The following is a 15,530-nucleotide window of genomic DNA, read 5'->3' as shown; positions in this document are numbered from 1 at the left end:
TAGAAGTGTTTTTTTATTTTGTAAATTAGTTTTATCAAATTAAAATTTGTTTTGCCCTTGGTAAAAGTGTTTTGCTGATGTAATTTTGTTTTATACAAAGAAAAAATGTTTTCCAAAATGTAAATTTTTCTCCAACTTTGTAAAAGTGTTTCATCTTTTGTAAATTTGTTTTGTCCTTCAGGGCCACCGTACAGAGAAGTGCATTCCATGTGACCAAAGGAGAGTGTTGGGGAGTGTAATGAACTACTACTACAAGTACTACTAATACTACTGTTTTGATTGTATCTGTATATGGGGGAAAAGTAATTTCCTTGGTACCAGTTTGGTATATTTTCAAATTATCAAATTATTACAAAATAGTTTGTATTGTTTTCACACAAGCTTTTCCAACACTTCAACCTGCTGACTCCTAATAAATATGTCCACAATGTTTGTTTTTTATCACAAATGTTCTATTCAAAATATAGCTGATAGGTACAATCTTTGATACACATGTGTCACAAACACACCATCCTTCCAAATATCTTTTATTGGCACTTTTTAAATAAAAATAAGAGAACGGACATCACATTTAAATATCATAATACTGGCATTAAAAAATAACAGTGTCTAAAAGGTGACAGCCAAACACAGTGCCACCTCTAGGTCAGTACTATTTGTACTTTATCTGCACCTTTTAAATTGCCTCTACAAACACAATAAGCAATGTTCCAGCAATGCTCCCCTGACACCTGAAACTGGAACTATCAAAAATACATTTGTAGTGGTCTATATAACAACATTCAAGTGATTCTAAGAGCCTATTGCAATGTTTTATTACAATTATGATCACAATAATCAACTTAAACAAAGACAATTTATTACAGCTCTATGGCCATTTTTGTGCATATAAAAAGTCACTAGCACGAAAGACATAACAAACTAGTGCTAATATAAAAGTTTATCAAAGAACCCACACGCACAAACCTGTGCACATATGCAAACATGCGTGTGCAGATGCCTACACACACAACATACACACAAATACACACACACATGATAGAAAAGGAAAAGCCTGGTCAAAATGAACATACGCGGAGGTCATGATTATCATGCCACAGAGAGACTCAACATGCTGTTAAGGTTGGAAATACATAAGGACCTCTTTAGTTTTTCTTAATATTTTTGAATCAGCTTAATGTATTCAAAAAGTTTTTGTGCAATCCAGAAAAAGGAGGTATGTGGAACTCAAACCATTGTTTAAAAAAGTACAAACTGAGTCAATGCACTTGAAAACAAAAATTATCTATAAAGCAAGGCTTTTGTATTGTTCCAACAGGCGTATGTGTTGACAGGCATTGTCTATCATTGATGCTTTGGTAGGATACATAGTGTTTTAATTACGATACATTTGAAAACCAAAATTGAAAATAAAAATGTCTTGCAAAAATTACATTTATCAAAAAAGGCTCCCTCTTTCGTTCTATCCCTGTAGTCTCGGTTCTAGTTAGGTGTCTGGGAGATGTTTTGTGCAATTATACAATGATTTGAAGTAATGTCTAAGTGTTAAATGAACACCCAGCGATCAAGCAGGTTTCTCTTCCCAGTATTACTAACGGCACTATGTATTTCTTTAGTGCTACAGTGAAGTGAAAAAAGTACTTCTAAAAGCAGGATGTAAAACTGGGGAGTCAAACAGTATTGATCAGTTGACCTCGTAAAATGAGGCAATAATAACGAACAACACAGGCATCGGATCAAACCTTTCAAAAGATCTGTAGTGGATGGCTTGGACCTGAGAACAGACAAATTACAGAGGAAAGGCCTGTATTTTGAAACCTCTGGTTAGTGTTTTGGTAAGTTAGAACCTGGCAGCAGAACAAAGGGGAGACCCCTTATAGTCAAAGAAACAGGATTCCTCTCAGAGGTGGCTTGGGTACAGTTTCTCAGCAGACAGCTGCTGGGCAGTGAGAGTGAGATTCAAGTCCTCATGCAAGGAACTTATTCAAGCTACAGAGGCAACTTTGTCACAGTTGCTGGTGTATTGGACGTCTGGTCTGTCGTTATCGGAGTGCTTCCTGTTCCAGCAGGGTAGAGTGAGCAGAGTGAGAATGCAGGCGCCAAGGAACACACAGGTCCCACTGAAGTAGAATGCCAAGTCATATGACTGTGTGAAGTCAAAGAACCACCCTGGAAACGGATAAGAAAAACAGACACGGTGAGTATAGTCAGCAGGAATTCATGAAAGATACAGAGTCAGCTAAATAATAATGACAAGCTGTCTTCTCTTGAGGATGACATGCCCCTTGCTCTGCTTTACTCTGCCTGCCAGCCTGATTTTTACATTATGAATTCTGAAATGTCTCTCAAAACAGGACCTTACAAAAGGCTTTTTTCTTGAAAAAGCAAACCGTAACTTTTCTTTCTGACCAATAATTACCAGGAGAGAAAAAATAGGAGACTACCTACCTACAATAGGGGGTCCAAGCATGATCCCAAATCCCCCAAAGAACATGAGGATGCCGTGGGCTTGTGTCAGTCTGTCCAAGCCAACAATCTGTGTGGTGATGTAAGAGGTGAGAGACCAGTTCCCAGAGAAGAAACCAAGGCTGGCTGACAGGATCTGCAGTCCCGTATAAGTCTTAGTGATTGGGATGAGGAGAAGAGATGCACCTCCTGCAAACATGGTGAAGGCATACAGATAGATGCCGTTGATCCATCTGATGTCAACCAGCATACCCAATACTAGTTTACCCACGCAAGATGCGATGGCCCCTATTGATACCAGAGGAATGACACTAACTTCTTCAATGAGTCCCTGACTCTGAGCCACATCCTCTATAAAGAGCACAGGGGGAAATGCCCCAAGGCTGAACAGGAAGACAGCAATGCAGAAGGCCACCATGGCTTGGTCCTGCAGGATCTCATGCATGGAGCGCATGTACTTGGAGTAAGCCTGCTGTTTTTTCTTAATGACTTTCATGATGGCCAACCCTGCCATGAAGCTGCCTTTCTTCTTCTCTGTCTGAATGTCCTTTGCATCAATGGTGATTAGCAACTCCTTCACCATTAGTGTTTTTTCTGGAGTTGTTGTGTTGGAACCTGCTGAAATTTTCAGGTCATCCAAAGGGGGTTTCTCGAAGAGCTGCTCTTCCGTGTTGCGCTCCAGGGCGGCCTTCTGTTTGAGGTAGTACCCTGGCATATTCAGGGGCCTCATGAAGCCAGCGCAGGCCATGAGGTTTAGTGCTACAGCCCCGATGATTAGCAGGCAGCCGTCCAGGCCGTACAACACGATCAGCTCGTTCTGAGCAGTGGCGTAGATGAAGGCTCCCACACTTGTGCCTGCGTGAGCAGAGAATGAAAAATTCAGCTTTAGTATAAGAAAGTAACAATCAATCAAGGCTTATTAAGGCCATTATGTGTTGAATTTTATGGGGAGTATAGCAAATTCCTCTGACAGTGTGGGTTTTATTTGTAGTCTATGTGATACTTCAGCTCAGTCATCTATGCTCAAAGGTCACACTTCTTCAAAGCTGCCACTGGGGGGCGCCAAGTCAGACATTTCTTAGTTGTCCACAGTGACTTAAATAACTGCAGTGATTTACTACACAGGGATAACACCATCTGACAGCCCTTGTAGGTTGAGAGTTTCAAGCCTGTTTCTTCTCTGGCCACACCTAGAATCACTGATAATGGTCACAGCAGTGATGTCACAGCGTACTGACTCACCATGGGGTAAACAGCGCCATCAATGGTGCGACGACTGAACATCAGCAGACCAGGGATTTTTGTACTATGAAGTTTTTTAATTTGATAACCGCCTGATTCAAACATTATATATAAACTTTAACATAGTTCGAATAAGAATCTGACTCTCAAAAAGACCAGTTCTAGTCCTTGGCCCCCAGTTCCTGTTCCTACCTACTACACTACTCTGCCTCTGCTACTCTACAGATGTTTACCTCAGCATCCCAAGGCTCCCAGCAGCTCATACATGAAAGAAGTGAGCATGGAGAACTGGTGTTCACCCAATGAGCTCAGAGGGGGTGCAGCAGTACCTGTGGTGACTATGCCGAGGGCAAGGCCGCGTCTCTTGTCAAAATATTGACAGGTGATCGTCAACGTGGCTGCGTAGACGAGACCACATCCCAGACCTGTGGGTGAGAGAGGACAAGGACATACAAGAGGGGAATTTCAGTTAGCTCAGGTGAAGCGGAGGTTAGCTTTCCACTTCCAAAAACAGACTATAATTAGACTATTGATTCATTAAAAGGCACCTTTATTTTTTCCCAATTTCTAGAAACATGTGTATTAGTGCAGGGGTTCTCAAACTTTTCAGCCAGCGACCCCCAAAATATAGTTGCCAAAGACTCGTGACCCCCACTGTCCCTCGAAGTGATTTAAGATGGCTTCATTTATCTGGTCTGCAGAAAATTAGCCTACCTATATGAGCATGTGGCTGTGTTTCCTTATGAATTAAGCATTTCTTTGTTCACCCCAAGCTGGCAAATTATATATAAGTAACACAAAACAAACAAAAAGGGAAAAAAAATTAATACAAAAAATAAAGAAATAATAAATAATAAAAATTAACAGTACAAACAAAAAAAGATAGAAATAAGAAAAAAAGGTAAATAAACAAAAGTACATATTTTTAGATAACTCAAAAAAAACCATTCTGGAAGACATCTCACCGACCCCCCATTTGTGTTTCGCAACCCCTCAGGGGGTCCCGACCCACACTTTGGGAACCCCTGTATGAGTGTATTAAAAATATGTAAATAAGTCGATCAACTTGGGAGATCATAAGAAAGATTGAGTTATGTTTTACTATAAAGTTCAGAGGGCAGAGTGCATAGGGCCTCTTGTGTAATACAATCAGCAGAAGTAGCATATGATGAGTAAACAAGCTGCACGTGCACGTACAGCTGCAGCCATCATCTAAGGGCATCTCTAAAAATAAATGACTGTCTTCAAATATGCATGGCCTTCCCTCTCTAACGCTGCCCGTGCAAGAGGCAGTGCTGCTGACAGTGAGAGGAGTTCACCAGGATTAAGCTCGGCTTGGCTATCGCTTCATGCGCGATAACAGGTGGTGCTATGCCCACACAGGCACAGTGTTTAGGGTGGAATAAAGGGTCACATGGAAACCAGGCTAATAAATCTCATCACCAAAACAGCAACGTCAAACAAATTATGTAACACTTAAATGTATATCTTGTCCCGTTGCGATTGTGCGTATCTGTTTAGTAGCAATGGTATTCATTAACTTGAAATTTAGGGTACAGTCAGTCTTTGTTGTTGCGTAATAGTTGGACTTGAAGTGCCCCCCTCCCTTGCTCATTATGTTAATGATTATATAATGTGTCATGAGATTCTCATATGTTAGCAGGATAAGAAGCTTAGTTAACACCCATGACCATCGTAACATCAAACACTTTTTTTTCTCTCATTAACAAGAGCTAAGCCTCTACCTGAGTGTCTGTCTGTCAGTCTGGTGACATAAGTCTCTGTCTGCTTCAATACAAAGAGAAATGTACAGCTAGGATAAAGTAACAAAACACACAGGTGGTTGTACAGTAACAATAAAAAGTTTGCTTACCAACCACGATCCCATAGGAAAATATGAGAAACTGGACATTTGGAGCAAAGGCACTGAGCATCAGGCCGCCCGCCACCATCACACCGCTGAAGATGGTCACAGGACGGGCCCCAAAGTTGTCCACACAAGCACTACAGACAGGACCTGATATAAAAGGGGTGGAGAGACAGATGATGGAACAGAAGAAAGGAGAAGACAAAGATAGCTTAATTAGTTATTCTGGAGAACAGAGCTTGTGAGCAAATCAAACCCCATCTCACAGAGAGCACAGCTGCGTCTGACTCCGACCCTGCCACATCGCATCAGGTTCAAACGGGCAACCTGTCAGAGGTGCTGTCATGTCAGACGAGGGTCTATTGAGACCCAGTGTCATGCTGTTTACTTCAACATTTTTCACTAACAATTGAATTCATAGTTCAAATCAAAGAAGTAGTGTCTTTGTTTTTCTGCTTGTAATGGGGTTTAAGGATGGAGAGAATTAGCATTCTAGCTTGTGGGAAAGTTGAAAAAATCTGTTTATAAATTAGCTTGTTTAGACTCCTCATTACAACCGCATGATGCATAGACTCAGAGCAGTAATCCACCGTCCAATTTTTTTTTAATAGTCCTATATCCCGAGGTGGCCTGACTCATCTCTCATGCAACATTTACAGTTCTCCTCCCCTCTGAGCAAGGGGAAGACCCTGCTGTAGTGCAGCAGGAGCTGCAGTGCTGCAGCTGTCTGACAGCTGGGAAACGTGTCCGAGACTTGGCCAGGCCCAAGGCTAGATCTGTCCAGTCATGGTTTTCCCCCTCACCTCTTTGAGAGAGACGACATCAAGAAGCCAGGCAGGAGGGGGAGCTCGGACTTACATGGAAATGTCATCCAAGACTGCTATCTATCCCTGATCCTGTTTGCTCAACAAAATCATGGAGATAACCTTATAAAAATACAGACATCTCAGACATGTTTTTTTGTCCTTAGCTTTAACGATGCTGCACTTTAATCCTTTGTTCCTTTCACTAATTATCAGGTTCAATTCCTTGTGTGTGAAAACCTTGCACTCAGAACACCTTTAGTACAGTTTCTCTGAGAATCTGTCCCTCTGCTTGTCTTTTTCCCTTCCTAGTGGTTAGATTAAGGGCTAAGTGATCCTCCAACATTCATGACATGAATGACTTGCACTTGCTTTGCTCTCCTAGAAAATCAATAACAGCAGCTCTGCTCAGGAAGCCACAAAGTACAGATCTTTGCCACACCGTTGTGTTTTCTCTCCATCCTGTTGAAGCAGTACCGTAGGAGAAACTCTAACACCTGTAGCTATGGTAAACATTGGTGAGCTGCGGATGCCATTGTCTCTGTCTACTTGATAAAAATCATTGTGTCTGCTTTGTTATCAGTGGCATCATTCATTATGATGAAAGTGAAGGAAATTGCATGTAAGTGGGTATAAAGGTGAAGGTTTAGTGCCCTACTTTGAACATTAAGATAAAGTATCTTCGTCAATTAGTCGTGTTAGTAGATATGTTGCCCATGGTGATTTGTGGTGCCACACATAATACAGGTAATAAAATTACATAATGATATGTACAGCTTGATAAAGAATTATGAATTGTTGAGGACAACAGCCTAGTTCTGTTTAACCATAATTTAAACTCATGTCATTTCAGTGTGTGTGTTACTCACTGGCTATTAGTCCCACTCCAGCCACAAGCGAGCCAACCCAGGCTGTCATGCCTTTCCCCTCCTGGAAGGCTTGTAGCCACTCCGGATACAGGACACCCACAGACTGGGGTGATCCATAGGCCAGAAGCTGGGCCATGAAGGAGGCTACCACAATCGCCCATCCCCAACCTCCATCCAGGACTTTAGTAGACTGAGCCATGGTGCTGATGTTACTGCTGCCTTCTGGGATCTGCTACAGCTTGGACAGAGGAGGGGTTCCTGGAAAGACATGAGAAACAAAACACTGCGCTTGTAAGTCTGACAGTAAAATAATACAAAACATGACAATCAGAGCTTGTTCCAAATATAGCCTCTGACAGTATAATTACACGGGGGCCTTCAATAGCTTCCAAATTATGCACTTACGCAAAGCCTTGATGTAGTGCAGGCTGCTGCAGCGACTGGCCTGGAAAAACAGGCAGTGCACCTGAGTGAGGTCGTGAACACTAACAGACTGACTGCAACTCACCCATTGCCAACAGCTTTTTGTTGCTGTCTCTATAACCACACCTTAGAGGAGGAGAAAGTAAAGAAAAGTGCACTGCTTTCTCCCCCCCACCCCCCGCCCCCTGCTCCTTTACCCTGCCTCCTCTATGATTCAGCTCGGATCCTTAATTGACACAAAGTCTAGTCTTCTGTGCTGACCTAAGTTTTTCAGCCCACCCTTATAAAAAATTCATAAAGAAGAGCAACTTTATACATCACTGCGGCAGCTTTAACCCCCCTTTGATCACACTTTGTTTACATCTGAGGCTTCTTGTCGAGGGAAAGTCTGAGCAAAGATCCTGAGATTTCTTTACTTACACAGCAGTCTGACAACATTGTGATAGTAAACAAGCCACTTCTTCATTGAAATGAAGGACAATAATAAAAGAAAATCATCAGATGCCCATGAGCAAATTTTAGATGTCTGAAAAACACCATTTCTGTATTCACAGACGACAGGGCGTACGCTCTTATCAAATCGTATCCTCTCATTATAGCGCAAATAAAGGCACATTGCGCTTGTTATTATGTTGAAAACATGCGGCACTCACCTCAGCATCTACAGAAACAGCAGCAGGACTCTGCACAGCTGCGCGCTCTACAGGAACTTTCCATGTAGGATGTATTCCAGTTTAATATCCTTTTAACCAAATCGCTACAAATGACATTGACAAGAATAACTCGTATGTTTACGCTGCTCTAGCTCAGCAGTATTCCGCGACGTCCGTGTGTTGCCAGAGCAGTCTGCATCAACAATGCGCATTGAGCATCCGTTTCATACAGCTTTGTAGCGGTGAGAAAACCGGTTCAAAGCTGTTCTTGCTGGTCCAGCAGCAGCCTGAGCGCAGTCACGGGAGGAAAAGCGCTGCTTCCTCTTGCGCGCCTGGAGCGCACAGAAGACAGAGCTGCACACAGTGATGTTGCGACAGTGGCTTCATTGATGCAACTATTCTATTTCCTTATTCCCCAGAAACTGAATCTGGAATTGTCAGCAATGCACAACTAAACACTGCGCGTTCATACACATAAACTGTACCACACGCACACGCATTAAAAACTGAAAAAAACTGTTTACCTGGCTTATTTCCGGGCCGTCACACAAAGCTGGCAACACATGAATCAGCTGAAAAGTGAAGACAACAGTTGGGGGATTATATTTGTATTTAAGGTAAATGAAAAACAGCCTTATTAACTCGTCCAAAGCTTCTGCCTGGTCGCTGTAAAAGTTTGAGTATTTAAGCAACCGATGGGGGCAGGGTGTATGGGTTCCTACTTTCCAGGAACATTGTTCATGCTGCCATCTGTCCAGTCTGAACCGGTTGATGGATGGCAACAGCACCACACCGCACCAGCAGGGCGCACACTACTGCCTGGAGTGCTCTCGCTGGTGTGCATTTAATACATCTTTAAATACACACAACTTTTGTTTATTTGATCTGTCATTATTGGCTTTCATTACAGGAGGAAAGAACTTAAGCTCGATGCAACCATATGGAAGATTTGATTGGTTCACTAATAGACAGCAGTATGTAAACAGTCTGACACGCGCATGGTTAATTATAGCCTCAGGGGATTCTTACAGGAAAGGAAACACATGACCAGCGGCAAGAGTTTTAGTAAGACACACAGAGAATACATGGATATCAGACTATCAGTGATATATAAAAGTTTAACATTTATTAACACAGAGGTCAAAGATGTAGTCATGGAAATTCTTAAATAATAGGCCTTATACCCCTGACAGAAACTTGATTCTTTATTCACTGTCCAACTTTCTTATCTTATTTTCAACTTTTACATGTATTTATTTTACAGTGTCATATATTCGGTATGTTCATTTGGCTCCAAACTCAAAACAATTTGTTTATCTTCTTCTACCAAAAGAAACTCACATATTTAAAATTAAGTTTTGATTGACCCAAGTCAATTACTGCCAACTACATTCTTGTTTTGTGTTTTGTCATTTGCAGATTTCATACTGTGGTGTGAAAGCACCAGAGACAAGATTGCTCTGCCGCAGCATCATAAAATTATATCATCACCATGTAATTGCACTTATTCTCATAACCTCAGGTCAGAGAAACTGTGGGTAGAAAGAGCACAAAGACCGAAAAGAGGACCTCAAAGAAGAGAAAGATGAAAGGACGGAGAACAGAGTAGGGTCGGGGGGAGGGATGTCTACAACAGGCCAGAAGTTGGATTGGCTCCTCAAGACTTTTGATACTATTTTTTTCCCCTCTGTAAAACCCACCCTGCTGCCAGGAAGGATCTTACAGAACAGATTTAGGCTCCATAATCCCCTTTTGCCTGGAAAATTTAGAGAAAAAAAAAGAACAAGGGAGGCACAGTTGATTGTACTCTGCGCAGAAATTGCGCTGACATGTCACTCCAGACCAGTTCCAACCAGATATAGTGCATGTAGGGGACAGAGTGTAGGAATCTGAAGGGGTGGGGAGTGGATTACAGAGCGCTTATGATACAATATCAATATTATTGACTGATCCTAGGATCAGTGTTGGTGCCTAGTTTCACTTGCACAAGTTATTTATTAATTTTATTGACACATTTACAGTTTTAGTTTATTTACCAACATTTCTTGCTGGTTTGAAAAGCAGCAGCGCCTTATATCCTGATATAAAGAAGCACATTTGATTATCTATCTTTCTTTTAAGGTCACAGGTAAAAATACAGGAACTAGATTCAGTCAAGATTCCCATTGTGTTTGTTTCCTGATTTCTTGGTGTATTTTTGTAAGCTTATCATTGGCTTCCTTTAATAAGTAATCGATGTACAATAACAAAGCTGACAGATCAACATATTGAGGCTGAGATAACAGATCACACAAGCATGGGTGTCAAAGCTGGGGTAGGAGGGTGACTCCTCAGGGCCCCCAGGGGGAAGGGCCCTTGATGGGGCTGAATATACAGTAAATAAAGTGAAGTCTGAAGTCTCCTGGATAAAAAAATATGTACAGGCTCTAGAGCAAACCCTCTCACCCCTACTAAATGTGTAAAATTATTTAATTCACCCAGCAACAGGATTCTCTGACTGCAGTCAAAAGAGCCAAATGACTGATGCTAGACCACCATATCTTCCAACCAAAAAACAAAGTCAGGATAACAAACAAGGTTAAAACAGAAACAAAAAAGAGAGAAAGCAGGCTGAGGGAATAGGTTTCAAACCAGTTTCATTTGAAAAGGAAGGTGAGCCCAACTTGTACGGTTAAAAATATGGTGTAAGGTAATACCGTCAACTTAGAAATAAGGCACTAAGAAAATAATGTAGCTTTTACCATATGGGTGTTGCTTGTATGGCTACCCTCTAGGAATGTAGAACATGCTTCTGAATTATCTCAAGAGCATGTTTTTGAATCCCCATAATGTACTAGAAAGTAGATAAACCTGAACATGTAGGTGCTGACAGGTAGCACAATGTTGTGTTGAGGAGGTTGTTGGTTAGATGGTGGTAATTACTGACTCGATCTGTGCATGTGCAGGAAGAGTGAAAGAGGGAAGGAGGCATGGGCAAGGAAGGGTCCATGCCTCTCTGTGAGAGGCTTGAATAGTTTCCCTTCTCTCCAATGGGTGCTTGACTACACTTTTGAATCACTGTGATGAACCACAGTGTAACAGGAAAGCACTGCAAGATGGTTCAAGGTTTGAATCCTGGGCAGGGCCTTTCTGTGTAAAGAAGGGGATGGTTTTGATGGATTTTATCAACTGGATGTTTGGCTATGTTTTGAAATGCCACAATTAACTAGAGAAATAACAGATCTAAGTAAGCAAGCTAAGACAGGAACGTAGTGTAGGGGCTATGACTGCAGCCTCAAAACAAGATGGTTTATGATATAAATTCTAGATGGGGTCTGTCCTTGTCAGGCAGGAACGGTTTGCCCTCCCTTGACCAGATGCTGGTCTGTGCTTTTGAATGAACACAATGGAGTGGAATAATAAATAGAACTATTTATAGGCAGGTACTGCAAGGCAGGCCAGCGGTGTAGTGGTTAGAACTGCTGCCTAACAGCAAAATGGTTCAGGGTTTGAACCCAGTGAAGGTAGGGTGGAGGGAACAAGTAGTGGGTGAGCAGAGGAAGCGCAGAGAGAGCAGAGAAGAACACAGCAAACAAATGTAACCTCCTGCCTGGAAGCGTAGAGAGGGATTGGTATTATACATTATCTGATTTCTGCAGAAAAAACACTGCTTACTTTGATCTTGTGTTTTCGGAAATCACATGTAATCTCATTACTTTAAAAAGGTATACCATTGCGTACATTTGTTGATGTGTGAAATGTTTGGTGTGTGTAACAACAAATAGTTATCCTGATGTTGCAGCGTAATATCATGCCTTTTCTGTTGTTGTTGATAAAGATTTCCAATTCTAGGGTGTTGCACAAAATGATAGTTCTTTCAAGCTCTTAAGGGGTCATAAGGGCGAGGGATTCATGGTTATCTTTTAACAGGGCCTTGAATTCCTGGTGACGACCCTGCACATGAGGGTATGTCTGTTGTAGAAAACAATTTGGACCAGCTGTCTTTGTCACACTGATTTTTAAATAACAAAATCAGGTGGTTGAACTGCGCACAGATGGAGACGCTGTTTACCTAAAGAGTTACTGGCCCATTTCTTTCTTTGCAGCCTTAAATCTCAGACATACCAGAAAAAAATGTTCTCTCTGAGGTCATTCATGTCCTCTAGCCACAGTTATCAGGATTTACACCTGAAGTGTGATAGCTGTTATAACTGCTTTTGTAGTGATGTTTTCACATCATTTGATCAACAGCAATCTCTAAATGTATCTGTTTTTCACATTAAAAAAAAGTCAGTTGAGTTCCACATTGTTGATTTAACTCAAAGCTTCCAGCCACTCAAAAGTGTTTTTGCCTTGTATATAAAACCTAGCCGCTGGTGTTCCACAGGGATCCACTTTGGGGCCTCTAATATTTTCTCTGGTTAGAAATATAATATTCCTCAACCCAGTCGACACTATGCTCTATGTTTCTAGTTTTTATGTAGGTGATACCAACTTCTTCGGCCTCTTGACAAATCAAAATCAAGTACTGTGTAACCTAAAAACAAACCTTGATAGCAAGTGGTGATGAAATACAATGTGCAAATCTGTTTGATAAACATAATACATTGAAATAATAGCATAAAGATGTCTAACGATTGTAAATATTCATAGTTTTAGTTGTAGTAAGTGAGATCAAAATAGGAACATTAATATCCTATGTTCAGACATGCTGATTACTTTTGAGCAACATAAAAATAACAGTTTTAGCAGTTCAAACCCTTAATTATTACCCTATTTTCCAAGCTCAAGGAGATTAGTTTGGCCCTCTTTCAACTTCAAGCTAAGCTCTTTATGTTGGTGATCCTATTTCTAGGGCGACTTTACTCCGGACAAAGTTAGGGTTTTGTTTATATGTACATATGCTAACACAGCATATTTGTCAGAATGAGAAGTCAACAGGCAAATATGAAAATTGCTATCCTTGTCCTATCAAGACACACTTTATGTATCACTTACTTCTTTCTGTACTGCAAAGCTCACATTACTCATCCAGAGCCTATCAGCAGACACACACACACACACACACACACACACACACACACACACACACACACACACACACACACACACACACACACACACACACACACACACACACACACACACACACAGCAGTTTTATATAAAATGACGTGGCATTCTGACGTTTTTAACGATCCTTTCTTTTTCCATAGCACTTCTGTGATACCCAAGAAGCAGTAGCCTGCTGTTCTGTTGCGTAAGAGGCTTGGCAGGTGTTAACATACAGAGCCACCCTGCAGTCTGGATAAATGTCTCCTGGTTCAGACATCCACCCCCATAAAGCCACAGAGGTCAAAGGGCACTTTCGCACACTGCATGGTCACCCTGAGCCTCCAGTTTAGATTCCTGCTTGGATTAGTTCAGGTTTCTGGACTCAGCTGCAAGAGAGAACACTGCAACACAGTAGGAAAACACATTAGTGTATCAGAACTTTCAGCAAGTCTCCGGCCAACAATACACTCATGTCAATCGTACAACGGGGGGTATGTTTTGATTGCGGCGAGTTCCTGTGAATGGGCAGCAGTTTCCTGTAGAGACAGTGAGAAGCCATGTATTCTGTAGGCTGCCATCCATCCCGCCACAGGTTATCACATCCACAATTTAAAGGCTGACAATGTGAAATGATCCTTGAAATGCTGATGTCTTCAGCAAGTTAAAACCGGTTATGACCATAATGGCCAGGGCATGAAAGTTGGACCCTGGCACGGAATCAAGAGTCGATAGAGCTGCTGTGTTTGAGTCTTATCACATGATGTGAAACAACAGGTACATCCCAGGATAGCTGATTGTATTTTTTTCAGTGTTTGGCAGAGTTAGCAATAGTGCTCTAGGTGTTACATCATACATCTGTTGGTTGATCAGTCCACTTCACTGGTCCGCTGATAGACACTAGATTGATTAGAATAAACTGAACCTTATTTTGCTTTGTTGTTATGACCCTTGGGTTCTAGCATTGCAAAAAAAAAATCACTAAACAAGAGCATGTAGAAGTTTCTTTGCTGTTCAGACTCATGTGCAGATCATATGGTGAACCTGGCGTGATCTGTGCTTAAATTATGATTTTGGGTTGTGGTTTAATATCAACAAGGATTTGTAGGTGTCTGTCCTAACTTCATATGAAGAGTTCATTTGCAAAAACAGTTAATTCACTTTTGAAAAATTAAAAAAAACAAAAACATTTTTTTTATACTAGCTTTTGGTATGATCAATCAACTGAGGTTGGGTGGCTTTGACTAAGTCAAAATGACTTTACTAATCAGAGATATTTTGAAAATGTAGCTTTATTAGGAATCTATATAAGAAATAAATGTTTTTTTGAAAATTTATAAAAATGGAGCTATCTGTTTTTGCAAATGAACTCTTTATTCTGTTTCCCCCCACTTCCTTAAAGTCACATTCCCACTTTAAGCTGGAATTTGAGCTGGGTGGTGTTTATTTCCCCTCCAGTGTTGATCATGTTGACAGAAATCCTCATTAGCTACAAACATTTTATAGTTGCTACTTTCTAATCATGCTTTTAGACAACAAAGACTTAAGCTCATGAAACTGCCAGACTTTGTTAATGTGGTTATCGGTCCTAAACTCTGGCAGATGCTACTCATGTTAATTATTTCATTTTGAAAGATTAGCATGCTATCATTTACGACTAAGCACTTTACCAAAAGTACAGATCGGACTGATGCGAATGTAATTAGTTTTGCAGGTACATTGGCCATAAACTCAAGTGCTGGCCATACATCATTTCTGATGTTAGGATGGTACTGTAGACAAAAGGTCTGGGAGTCAAAGTTATTACATTTCATCCTCTGGGGACCATGAATATTTGATTTAAGTTTATCTGTAAATCATTGAATGAATGTTAATATATTTACGTGTTGACCAGGTATTAGTAGAGGATAAATAAAAGTATCTCCACAGTCTGCAGGGTACATCCTCTGAGGAATCTGAATATCTTACAGTTTCATGGCAGAAAATTATCATTTCATTCATATAACAAGGAGGAAATCACGGAGGGAAGTATATAAAAATCATACCTCAGCGCCATTAGTTTGATATGAGCGTTGTACTCTCCGTCAACATGATGAGACACATGATCAAGTGTAAGAAATAGACTCCTTCATTTTGAAAATGAAAACAAACATTTTTCCTGCCTTTCCATACAGAAC

At 41.0% G+C, this 15,530-nt stretch overlaps 1 protein-coding gene across 3 annotated transcripts; it reads right to left on the bottom strand.

Annotated features, from left to right (window-relative positions):
* Positions 1-511: 511 nt before the first annotated feature.
* On the bottom strand, positions 512-9,020 carry LOC117811129 (monocarboxylate transporter 9-like). 3 transcript variants are annotated; one of them, XM_034681215.1, is made up of 6 exons: positions 8,848-9,020; positions 7,248-7,505; positions 5,582-5,725; positions 4,038-4,133; positions 2,449-3,321; positions 512-2,169 (listed from the first exon to the last, which is right to left on the bottom strand). In XM_034681215.1, exons 2-6 carry the CDS (start codon positions 7,444-7,446, stop codon positions 1,985-1,987), a joined length of 1,497 nt encoding a protein of 498 aa, XP_034537106.1. In that variant the 5' UTR covers positions 7,447-7,505; positions 8,848-9,020; the 3' UTR covers positions 512-1,984. The 3 variants fall into 3 exon arrangements, with proteins under 3 accessions (XP_034537106.1, XP_034537104.1, XP_034537105.1); XM_034681213.1 differs by lacking the exon at positions 8,848-9,020 and adding an exon at positions 8,324-8,714; XM_034681214.1 differs by lacking the exon at positions 8,848-9,020 and adding an exon at positions 7,653-7,746.
* Positions 9,021-15,530: the final 6,510 nt, after the last annotated feature.

This window comes from Notolabrus celidotus, chromosome 4 (assembly GCF_009762535.1).
Source record: "Notolabrus celidotus isolate fNotCel1 chromosome 4, fNotCel1.pri, whole genome shotgun sequence".
Taxonomy (NCBI): Eukaryota; Metazoa; Chordata; class Actinopteri; order Labriformes; family Labridae; genus Notolabrus; species Notolabrus celidotus.
This window is presented reverse-complemented; position numbering and strand designations above follow the sequence as displayed.

Bases quoted from the DNA above. Each gene is read 5' to 3' on its own strand.
- LOC117811129 (XM_034681215.1), bottom strand. From the start codon at position 7,446: ATGGCTCAGTCTACTAAAGTCCTGGATGGAGGTTGGGGATGGGCGATT. The intron at 4,134-5,581 runs GTAAGCAAACTT...TCTCACCCACAG, and splicing joins TTCCTATGGGATCGTGGTTG to GTCTGGGATGTGGTCTCGTC. The intron at 2,170-2,448 runs GTAGGTAGTCTC...ATCCGTTTCCAG, and splicing joins GCTTGGACCCCCTATTGTAG to GGTGGTTCTTTGACTTCACA.